The 12,324-nt window shown below is 41.2% G+C and overlaps 2 protein-coding genes across 4 annotated transcripts in view; one reads left to right on the forward strand and one right to left on the reverse strand.

Annotated features, from left to right (window-relative positions):
- SYN3 (synapsin III) overlaps positions 1-12,324 on the reverse strand; it is a 199,204-nt gene that overhangs the window by 107,214 nt on the left and 79,666 nt on the right. The window lies entirely within an intron of this gene.
- The window catches only part of TIMP3 (TIMP metallopeptidase inhibitor 3), a 38,373-nt gene that overhangs the window by 14,926 nt on the left and 11,123 nt on the right, over positions 1-12,324 (forward strand). Inside the window, exon 2 of the mRNA XM_057420477.1 lies at positions 11,039-11,121. Coding sequence (XP_057276460.1) covers positions 11,039-11,121 — 83 coding nt within the window. The remainder of the gene's footprint in view (positions 1-11,038; positions 11,122-12,324) is intronic.

The following is a 12,324-nucleotide window of genomic DNA, read 5'->3' on the forward strand; positions in this document are numbered from 1 at the left end:
CAAAAAAAGTCAACAGTTGTTGGTAGACAGGCACTGTTAACCATTCTGTGTATTCTCTGTGCTTACAGAAGTCTAGCTGAGAGTCCTATCTCGTTAATATTTCACTGGGAACATGAGGCTGCATATGAGCATCCAAGTAATGCCACAAAACTTCTGGAAATCTATGCTGATGATGGCTGTTCTGGAGCCTATCAGAACAGCCCTATTCTGACAGACTGTTTATGAGCATGAAATTATAATGAAAAGTTTGTGTGAAGGAAGTTTGGGTAATAAGAGAACAAGATGGCTGCAGTTTCTGTACTGCAGTTCCTACCAAACAATTTTGGCCAGTCTGTCAGCAGAATAGTCAAAGAGCTACTGAGAACTGAAATAACTGGTCAGTGCCTGCCTACCTTTTCTGCTGCCAGTGCCCTGTGTCTTCAGAGCTATAGGATGTACAGTATTTCTGTTACTCATGTAAAGAGTTGTTGCTTATAGATGTTCTTAGACTTCCAGGTCTTCTCATTACCTCTTTCATGAGACATATATCACTCTCCTGGAAAGTAGGAAAATTGGTCAGTGTGAAGTTTGCCCTGATACTGTCATGATCTTGACCTCTAGTCTGACTGGGAATCATGGTATATGAGGCTGATTTAGGACCTAGGAAGGTTTTCCATTTGCTTTAATGAACACTCTATCAGAATCTGAGTGCTATACTACATAGTGCTCAGACTCTAGGATAAAATTCTTCATGTAGCTAAGCTCAGCTATATAGTATTGACTGTGATTGCATAATAGACATTAATAAAATGGGCAATTAGTACATTTGTTAAGCATTATGATAAACCAGAACTGTGTCATGGACACATTCAGTGTATGTGAAGAGTTTGCAGAGGCTGTCAGCTTCTGAACTATTTATAATGGCTCAAGAATGGTGGGCAATGCTACTGTCTTCTCACAGGAAAAAAATGTTTGAATACAGGTTTAATTCCAGGGTCCAGGAGGCATAATACTAGGTCAGGTCCAGGGCAAATAGGAACAGCAGAGCAGCACATATAGGCCTGATCTGGTTAAATACATATACTTCTTTGGTGTGGACAGCTGCTCAGCCTATCAGTTTAATGCAAGTTTTCTAATGCAGGAAGGAATTTGCAGGCCCACCCAGTACCCTTGAAATCTATACATGTTCCCAAATGGTTCTTCCTCCCTAGCTCCTACGTGCAAAATTGAGCGTAAACCATGTGATCAGTGGAGTGCAGCCTCCTTGTAGAACGCTGGCACCCATCCCAGCTGGGCAAGGTGCTGAAGCAAGAGTCTTGTGAAGTTGCTGAAGCAGGGAGTGTCCAGGCCTGTAGCTTTTGATACTCCCTGTTATGAAAGGTTTACATGGGTTGTCAGAGCTGCCCTAGTTCTAATGGGCAGGAAAAAAGTGCCTTCAGTTGTTCCCTTTAGCTGAGCTCTCCTTCCTCCTCCTGTTGGACCATTTGAATGTGAGCTCCCAGAGTGTTCACGAATTGCATGGTGGGATAAGGAAGACTAAGAAATAAGTAGGTTTGGCTCAAGAATTTTCTTGTCTCTTTAAAAAAGACAGTGATGGTTTTATTACACTTATTAAATCTGGATATCCAACAGAGGAAGCTTAGCATCAAGGAGCAAGGATATGCCAGTTCTGTTGTATCTGGCTTTGCAGAGGTCTCACTATTAAATGACATGCAAAGTAGCATCTACCAATTTCAAGCCCTGAGCATTCACTGTATGTACATGGTTGAGTGCTGGATCAGAGCATCTTCCCCACCCCCCATCTTGGGATGCATGTGAGCAGTCTCTAGGCTGCTTGGTGAAGATAGTGGTTTTGCTCTGAGAACCAGATATCAAGCTGCCATGCAATAGATTGCAGATGGAATGACCATATCCTGGTAGAGCAACTTATCTACAGCTTTGCAGGCTAAGGACTTTCCTTTCTCAGCAGAACAGAAGCTTCCTGGGAAGTACGCAGTCAAAAAGAAAAAAAAAAATGGAAAAAAAGAGTGCCATCTACACTGCCTCTTCAGCCTTAAGTTTCCTTGCTTTTGATGTATGTGTGAAAGCAACTTTATTTGAATACTTGGCAGCAAAGGACATCACACTTGAGGACTGTATTTATTCTTTAAGCAGTGCCCGTAACCTCACGGCAGTAAAAGTCTGCCCCATGTGAATCAGAATCAGATTTCTATGATTGTAGTAGGTTCTTTAAAATACCACTTGATCCATTTTAATCACTCTAGCACTCGTTCTTGTAGCTTATTATCATGGTCCATGGAAATGGAAGATCAGCCTCACTTGCAACTGTTACCACTAAATCACAGGCAGAGGACATGTTTTCTCCTTTGAGAGGCTGCTCCCCTAACTATGCTTCCTTAGGCAATTCATCTCTCATCATATGCTGCAATTTGCTTTCCATGTTACTGCTCACTTGATGGGTTGGGAAATGATCGATGCCAGATGCGCATTCTTTTTGGGCAGTAAATGCTGCTGCAGCGGTAAGTCATGTGCACCAGCTCCTCTTTTCATTAAAATCACATATGGTTTCCATTTGCCCCTAATTGGTCTCACTTCAGCTCTGCCGTGTTCTCTGAGTGGAACGCTTAGACCCGTGGCTCCTTTGAGCAATTCCAAAGAGCTATGAGAAACCAGAGCCTTGTCTGTTTCAGCCTGGCTTCCCCTCATGCAGTATTTACTCTGTCTAGAAGTACTTATCTGGAAGTGAGGACTGAGTTAAATCTTACTGCACAGATCTTACAAAAACCAAAAGAAAATGGAAAAGGTGTTCTGAGCTGCACATTGCCTGATCTGCTTTGAGTCACGTGCATGTTATTTTTATCCGCTGTTGTAAGCTGGGCTTGGAAGTGCTTTTGTGCGTTGGTTTTGACAACCAACTTTCCAACACTAACCTTGGCTGCAAGCAGTTCTTCCTTTGGCAGTGGCACAAAATGAGGCAAAACACACTCTGCTGAAAACATCCCTTGGAGAGAGGTGCAAGGTGTTTCTCTACTGCACTCTGTCCCTTGATACTCCTTCCCTCTGCTTGCATCACTTTTCCTTCTTTTATCTGATACTTGCCTATTGCCTTTTGCCTGAATTTAGCTTTTAGTAACTAGTTAAATATTTAGGTAGGAAGTTAAAAAAACGCCTGCCAAAAAGAAGACAGAGAAGTGACTAGTTGGCAGGAATGACATTGATTCCTCTTTTTCTTTTACCAGAGGTTTCTCAAGGCTATAGGCATGCTCATTATGTAGTCTGCAGTGTGTCTTGTTTGCTTACAACCATAGCAAACCTAGAATGTTTTATTGATGTAAGCTGAGACTAACTTAGTGATGCCTGTAACTCCTGTGACTCACCTGTTCCAGATAATCTATTGGGTCTACCTGGCTTCCCTGAGTTTAGTAGGTGTAATAGCTGGTAAGAACAGACATGGTATTATTTTTCTTTTATTTCCTTTACCTTCTCTGTGTTTATCACAAGGTATTTCCTGAAGCTGTTTTCCCTTGGCATGAAACATACCATCTACATCTAAAAGATCTAAAAGTTTCTACTTATAGCTGGATATAAATGCATTTTAGCTCCTTCCTTTCTTTTTCCTCCCTTCAAGTCTTTCCTCCATCCTCCCAACAGACTATCTGTGTATGATGGGAAAGCAAGGGAGCTAACATCACGAATTAGCTGTGGGGGCAGCGCTGGGCAGTCTGAAGAGTCTTCAGCCTAATTGCATATAGGAATCTGAATGAAATGTCTAGAAGAAACTTTGCAGTTTCTTGTTTAACAGGGACCTCTCTTTTCCGATTCTACTGTATTTCAAAGGGAGCTTGGTCTTCCATAGCGTGAGATGCACCGTACAGGGAGGGAGACAAATGCTTTCTACTGTAGCCATCAGAAAAGTTGTATCCAGTTGGTAAGCTACAGGTCAAATACCAAGCATGAACCGAGTTCTGCCTGTTTTATGCAACCTTGCATTTTCAATCTGTGGTCTTGTTGGGATGATTCACTTTCTCCCAAGTAAAGCCCTTCTAGAGTAGTTTATATATTTTGAAGTGTTGCGAAGTCTGATGCACTCATGGACTTGTATGCAAGAGTTGTATCACTCATTTTGTAGTGTTGGAAATACAGCAGTACAGCATGTTGTTCAAACAGACCTCCAGTGGCAAGGAAATCTGCAGGGATGTGAAACCTGGTTAATATTTAGCAAATGCACCTGTGATCAGTTGTTTTAGGCTGAGCTTGGGCCTGGGTGAAGCCATTTAATTGTCTTCCAATTTTTTGGATAGCCCTCAAACAGCCTTGCTGTGCACAGACAGGGAGAGTTTTCTGGGTATGTAAAGCAAAGATCAAAAGTAAATGCCATAGTTATGGTTAGAATGTCGGAAGAGATCTGGGTGTCTAGCCTTCCTGGTTTTATTTAGACTTTTATTGCTAGTTCAAATGCTCCAACACGCTTGCTGAAGTAAGCACAAGTCCTTTCCAGTGCAATGTCTATGTGGCAACTGTCTGGCCGGTAGAGGTGATTGGTGTCAAGAAGGTATTCTTTCTCAGTCAGTGTTCCTCCCAGCTCTTTGAAAAAGCAAGAGGTCAAGGACTGCCAGTAATGAGAGGTAGTTTGTTGTTGAGGGGTATGAGAGGAAAGCAGCCAGCAGTGAATCTCTTGCTTCAGTATCATTTTTGGCTTTCTTGATGAGGTTCTCTGGTGATGCTGTGTGTCAACACGACTGGATTTGGCTTCTTCCAAGACAAAGCAAAAGAGGTTTGATTTGCCTTTGTGGATTCGGTTGGATTTCATGATGGAACAAGGCAAGAGGAAGCTCCTCTCGTGTTGCAGGAAACCTTCAAATTCAATACTCTTAGTTTGTAAAATAATTGTATTTTGATTATATAGGGTGAGGTGACTTAAGAGTACAGACGGATCATCAAACAGACTGGAGTCTTATATCTGTTGTTTTTTACCCTCTTCATGACTCCCCTGCTGTCCTCAGTTTTTCTCTCTCTGTTCTGCTTTGATGTGGAGGAATGGTGAGAGGCTGCTTTCTCATCCCCCTTCCAAAGCAGGCCCCACATGCTTACTTCTCATACAAGCCTATAGCCACCAGGCAATTTAACAGTTTCCCAAGAGGCTGCATATAGCTGGGCCAGACTTACAGTCCAAAGGACATAATCCACTTGTAGTTATGGTCCTCTTTTTTTGGGGAGGTCAAGAGTGTTGGTTATAATTGCTAACAGATCAGCCAGGGTAGTGGGAAAAGGAATGCAGCTAGTGAGAGTAAGCAAGACAGACACAGTGATTCTGTCTTTTGAGCAGTACCACCGGCATCAATGCTAGAAAATCTGTTTGTAAAAACACCCTGTTTTGACCAGTTTAGGAGACGCCTCAGTAAATGCCAGAATGAACCAATACCTCAGTAGTGTTCTAGGTATACTTAACCTTGCATGATGTGAGCTCTCCAGCAGGTACCAGGGCAGTGAGAAAGCTTTGTGAGGCAAACTGAATGACATACCTGCTAGTAAAGTTGGTAGAAAGTTCTCAGTAAATTGCTCTTGGAAGTGAGCCCTTGTATAATCTTTGGATGAATAAAACGGCAACCATCCTCCTTGGTATGTCCCGTGTCTAGTGTTAAGGCAGCATTTCCAAGTGTACCATTCTAATGGGGATTGGTTTTGCTGTCCATTTTCTGGAGTAGTCGGTGGCCTCAGGATAGAAGGAGCCTTTCTTCAGCCTCTTGGTCACGTTGCTGCTCCCCCTGTATTTTATATTGCCACTGTTTGGATATTGAAGAATGGGCTTGGAGAATAACTTGTCCCCTGTGTCTCCATTAGTAAACAACATGAATCCTCCACATCCTTAAGTGCAGTGAGCGTGCATCTCAGCCAAACCTCTCACTTAAAAATACTCATGTTGCATACCAATAAAATAAATCCTTGAAACAATAATGAGAAGTGTAGCATCTGTTGCTCTCCTGAGCCATTGCTGGTAATTGGTCACAAGGGAAATGGCTTTGGAGCAAATCCTGGTCTCTAAAGGGTGTGTGCCTCCACTTAAAATGCTGTTAATGGTTGACAGCCAGCCCACTTGCACTGAAAGCATCTAGTTCTCATGGCGCGTTTGGGCTTGCAAGTGGGATTTGTGGCGGTGGATTGCGCCTGTACCACTGCCTCTCGGTAACAAAGGTGAGATTTGTGGTAGTGTCACCATCTAGTGGCTGGATCCGATGAAGGTCACAGGCTTGGTTGAACTAGGACAGCTGGTGCCTTTACTTTTCAGTGGGAAAAAGAGCTACTACCCATGTGCCTGGATGAAATAATGTGGTAACGACAAGTATTTTCACCATGTTGTTTCCTCATCTTGGCAAATGCTTGTCTTAATCCCACCAGTCTACTTCCTCACATCAGGCGTTGCCTGTTTGCCTACTTTTGGAGAAGATGCAAGCCATTTTTGTGGGTATACATACACATGCAGACAGCTTGTACCATGCTAGAGATGTCTTTGAAATACAACCCATTAGCTGCTTGCAGTATATGATATGAGGAAGAAGTTCTTTACAGTAAGGGTGTTGAGGCACTGGAATGGGTTGCCCAGGGAAGTTGTGAATGCTCCATCCCTGGTGGTGTTCAAGGCCAGGTTGGACAGAGCCTTGGGTGGCATGGTTTAGTGGGAGGTGTCCCTGCCCATGGCAGGGACTAGATGATCTTAAGGTCCTTTCCAACCCTAACTGTTCTATGATTCTGTACTAGTCCAGCAGAAAATCTGAGCCATCTCTATTTTCGTAAGCACTAAGCCAGTTTACATTAAAAAAAGGCAAAGGTAAAGAGATAAATACATTAATCATTTGTGATTGTTAGATGTATTTCCTGAATTCTCAAATTCGGGAAATTGAATTTTGAATTCTCAAAATCAGGTTATTTTCTTAATACAGTTTTTAATATCAATTAAATATCCATTTTTCTTTCTGTTCTCTCATTTTTTTAATCATATCAGATGTAGAGAAGCAGTGCATATGTTTTCTCCTTTTTGAATCATGCTAAGGCTGCCATGCTTATCAAGATTTACATCCTCATCTAATTTAACTTTTTATAAATAATTACAAATCACTCATGAGACCTTGCCAACTGCTTCAGTCTCACACAGTGACCCGACCTGAAACCCCAAAGTACTGAGAAACATTCATCTCAGTATTTTCATAGGCAGTACTTCAAAGGAATTGTGGTTTAAAAATATGCAGCTATTTTGGTGACCACTTGTGTGGGATAAAGTTTCCCATTAGTAATAGCAAGACTGTAATAGAGCTTCAGGGAGAAGGAAAGAGTTCAGGGGAGCAGTCACAGCACCTTTTGCTTCATTCAGCTTAAGCAGTAAGAGTACCCAGAAGTAAACAGTTGACTTTGTTAACATAACATGGACTGAATTTGCAGCAGAAATAATGTAAATTTCTGATAATTTGTAGAGCATGAAGAATTCCTCTGGCAAGTATGCATGGCCTTCATTCAGTTGGGAACAGTGTTCTTTATCTTCAGGTGGCATAACCAGTGAGCAGTGGTTTGAAGGAGCCAAAATAGGACCAGGGACATGTATGGCTGCAGATCTGCAGCTTGGAGCTGTGTTCTGGGCAGATTTACAGACAATTCTCATACATGGAGGCTTAGGGTTAGGATGAAGCTGGACATACAAGAGCAACCTCTGAGCAGTCCTGTTAAACCAGCATTTCTCTTCAGTTACACGGATGAATCTGATCCTCAGGGGGTGAGAATTTAGCATCATAAAATACAGGGGATAGACTTAAGTTAGAGTATCCTCTTCTCCTTGGCTAACTGCTTGACTTTTCCTTTAATATGGGAAAAATGAGGCAGGATGGGTTCTTTGTTCATGCCTAGCTTCTTGATAAAGAAAGGAACTTACCTAGAAAAGTTACCAGTTGGGTGGTAAAGGCAATTTCTCTGAGATACAGAGGGCTTGCCCATTTACAACAGGCCTGAAGTGATGGTCCGCACTAAAGTTTTTCATGGTTTTTAGGATGGTTTTTCTTCTCTAACTTTATTGGGGAACAGTAATATGAAAATACAGATCCTTCCACCTAGTTGCAAGGGTAGCATTAGTTGAAATTGGGATGCTGTTACATGCTAGTGTAGATACACATTTTGGATCTTCAGTCCTGTGGTGAGGCTGTTGATTAGTCCATAAATCAAAGTTGGTTTCTTTCTGAAGTGGCTGTGCTACTTAGCTAGAAGTAGAGGGCTGCCAAGCTAGCAGTGAAGCACATGAAGAGAATGGGGGTTTAGATATTTTGTCAGCAATTGGGAATGTGCCTGTCATCTTTTATGCTAACCATGTTCTGTTTTGGGAACCCTAGCATTTTGCAATATTGCCTCTTAGTATAGTTCTTATCATTGTCAATAAGATAAAAGATTGGATTGTTGATTTCAGATGTGTTGGGCAAACACCAGGTTTTTAAATTGCAATCTATCAGTTATGCAATAGATAAAGATAAGACTTCAGACACCCTTTGGTATAGATTCCAGCATTAGTGAAGTGCCCTGGAATCACAAAGCCTTAAAGAAATAGTATTGTTTCTCACTGACCCTTAAGCAGTCTGGTTTTTTTTTTTGTAGCTTCAGTAGTGGTTGTGGTGGCTGGAGGCAGCAAATAGAATCATAGAATAGTTAGGGTTGGAAAGGACCTTAATGGAAGGTCTTAATGGAAGAACCTTAATGGAAGAACTTAATTCTTCGAAGATATTTGCAGTCCTCTAGGACATGCTTCAGTATAACCACTAAATTGTGAAGAAGAGAGCAAATTGAAGTCTGAACAACTTGTTAAATAGAAGAATCAATAAAATTGTACTGGCTTTTACTGCCATTGGATAATAGAAATAAAAAAAAAATTAAGAATGAAGTTTTACACCCAGTGAATGAAGGTTTTGTTGGTCCTTTGAATCAAAGCCAGCAGGACTGTCTTACCTACTTTAAAATTTATTTGACAAGTCTGGCTGAAACACAGGGTATAAATCAGAGCAGAGTGAGTTTGCCTTGATTTCACACCATCCTCATGGAATAAGTTACAGGAACTGGTGTGTATAAACCAGATCTATCTCTTCCTTTAAATCTGTTCTTCAGATTATTCAGAAAGTTGGGACAAGCTTTTTGCTTCATTTGTTTGGCCTGGCCTCCTCTTTTTCCCGTTTCTCCGAGGGGACTTCTGTAGCTGTTTGGAACGTAAATGAGCTATGAAACAACAAAGTGCTTGTTTAATGTCTTTTATATGTAGCAGAATGGATCCCTGAGCTTTGTTGCTTCTTTTAGGTAGTGTTGCAATGCAAACAATAACTCGTTGGGTTTTCCTGCTTGTAAAGGAGTACCTCCACTTCTTTGTCTCCCTTCCATGCCTTCCTGCTTTTTCTAATGAATTATTATCTGTGATGCACTAGCATGATACATTGCAGCAGAACACAGATGAAATATTGCACATGATTGCTGTGAAAGCAGTACCTCTGCGCAGGGAGTTACAGTCAGGACCTTCATAGGCTCAGAGGAAATATATGTGGTCCATTTTAGTTGCTGGATTTCAGTAGTGTGGAGACATTGGGCCATGTATTCAGCAGAGGTGCGTTGTTTGTAATGATGATAAGCTGTAGGCAAAGGTAGCTGATACCTCTTTTTCAACAAAAAAAGGGTTTCTGCGGAATTTATCGTAGGATCACAGAATGGTTTGGGTTAGAAAGGACCTTAAGATCATCTAGTTCCAATCCCCCTGCCATGGGCAGGGACACCTCACACTACTATGTATAGCTGTTAATTTTCAGTTGTGTTATGAGTATGTTGCATTCTTTGGATTATTCTACTGGAACAATTTTCATAGCCCTTGTAATGAGAAGCTTGATGTGTAAGATTTTTAGGTGTGATTTGCATGGCTATATTATAGTTTTAATTTTTCTCTTAATTGATGGAATCTTGAGTTCCTTGGTTTATTTTATATTTTGTCCTGTTGTTCATATGAGTGGTGTTTGGGATATAGCATTTTCTAACGGTGATCCTTATTCTTTCCATGATTGGTCTTCTCCATCTCATTTTCTTGTAAAAATTAAGCCACTTCTAGTGCTTGTATAATGTCAGATGATTGTTCTGGTGTAGTGAACTTCAGCTACTAGGCCTGTCTGGTCACTAAGCTTTGCTCTTCTACTGAGATGAGCAGAACTTAATCAAAAAGGGTCAATGGAACAGTAGGTTTTTTTTGTGGAATGCAGCAAAAAAAGATGAGCAGGAAAACTCAGTTAAGCTCTGATTTTAAATTACCCACTAGATCCATCTGAGGGACCACAAAATCCTTAATCTGTGGTGACTTGGGCTCAGTAGGCATTGCTGTATCTCATCTGTGGTACAGTGAATGTATCTGTGTCAGGCTGGGTGCTGCGTTGATGCAAGCACACACACTGCCCCTTAGTATCCATGAGGAAATGAAGTGCAGTGTATGTAAGGTTGGATGGATCAGCTTTGTCTTCCAGGTGGCTTCTGGCTGGCCTGGCAGCCTTCAATGTGGACCTGGTGGTTGCTGAACAATCTGCTTTTGCACAGTAGCCATTTTTCAAGGGAGCCATTTGTTTGAAGTTTTGCAGTATCTGAAAGGTGGCAGCTGTAGTGAAATCCCCAGATATTCCACTGTGCTGTATTGTATTGTTCTGGCTATTGTGAAACAGAAGCTGCATTGGGGACCCAAAGAATAAAAGTAGCAGTTGGTCCCAGTTATAGTCTGCTTGGTCCCAGTTATAGTCTGCTTTGCAGACTGCTGTCAGATTTCAACATAAATAATGCTTGTTCTAATTTTTCACACAGAACTGGATTTCCTCTAAGTACTTGCTTTGGCATCCCACTTTACATGCCTTCACTGTGTGTGAGAATTAGATAAATTATTCTGTAAAATAAAACAGAACTCCAGGCCAACCTTACTCTCAATTTATTCTAAGTGTCTTTTTTGAAGTGGAGGGTCTAGCCTGAATGTTGTGTAAAGTTGTTTATAATTTGTTGTATTTCTCCTCTCTTATGACAGTGATCCGAGCTAAAGTTGTGGGGAAGAAGCTTATGAAAGATGGACCATTTGGAACAATGCGGTACACAGTCAAGCAGATGAAGGTATGTTTGCAAACATTTCATGCAGGCTTGTAGATAAATTACAGTAGCATGTGATAATGAACAAAGTTGCATACTGAAAATAATAGCATTTCAGCTTTTCATATTGGTCAGCCAGAATAGAAAGTTACTGGCAATTAGTAGAAATATGTCTGGGGAGAGCAAAGGAAGAGGTCATTCCTGTCTTACAACACTGAATACCTAATTCTTCCTTTATTTTTAAAATTTCTGGTAGTAAAAGATGCCAGATGGGCTCCTCTGGGTATTGGAGTCCTGTTTGTGTTAGACTGTGGCAATGCAAGCTTCTCCATCTAGCACTTTCATTAAATTCAATATGTGGTGGGGGTAGGGGGCCTGCTGCCCTAGGGAAGAGTGGTCTTTCATCTCTTCTTTCCTTGCATTCTCTGTGACCACCAGTTAGAGTAATGGCATTTTTTTCCACATATAGAACAAATGGAAATTGTATAGTGAAGTCTTTGTATAAAAAAACTAAACCAAACACTGTAGCTGTCAAATACCAGCTCAGAAGAACTGTGAAGTACTGACTGAAAGTTGAAAACAAGTAGATGAATTAGAGACACCAAGCAACTGATGTATCTCTCTTCAGAGCTCTACTTCTTTGCTGCACAAACTGCACTCAACCTGCTGCTTTGGACTTCAGGGCTTTTTCTTAAACTGACCCCCTTGTTATGTAATGCTAAAAATCAGCCTTAGATTGTTTTTCTTGGCTATGCCATTCCAGTCATAAGACTGGTTTATGTCTTTAGGAAAAAAAAGAAAAAAAGAGGGAATGGAAAAGCTTGGCAGAGACTGCAGAAATCTGAAACATATTAGACAAAGTAAAGGTTCAGAAAAAAAAAGTCACTTGCCTGCCTTGTAACAGTAACTCTCTTTATAAGGCAGTTTATAGCTCAGCACGAAAGCTGGGAGGAGGAGACTCAAAGCCTGTTTCATAAGCTGTCACAAAACCGCACGCGTAGCCAGATCTGGTCCTGGCAGAGCTCTTCCACTAGAGTGGAATGCTTGTGCTTTGAGTAAGAGGGTATGAGGTGCTGGGCTTGCTAATTTCCTTAATCTTAAAAATTCAAAAGGAAATACATGTTTGTTGGTTATTTCTTTTTTGTGAAAAAGGCACCTGGTTATGTTGGCAAGAGCAAGACAGTGCTGCCACTTTCTTTTTGGTGTTTTCTCAGGTTTTTTTTGGTG

Source organism: Pezoporus wallicus, unplaced genomic scaffold (assembly GCF_028554395.1).
Source record: "Pezoporus wallicus isolate ANWC-B61680 ecotype Strahan unplaced genomic scaffold, APGP_CSIRO_Pwel_v1 contig_2871, whole genome shotgun sequence".
NCBI classification, from domain to species: domain Eukaryota; kingdom Metazoa; phylum Chordata; class Aves; order Psittaciformes; family Psittacidae; genus Pezoporus; species Pezoporus wallicus.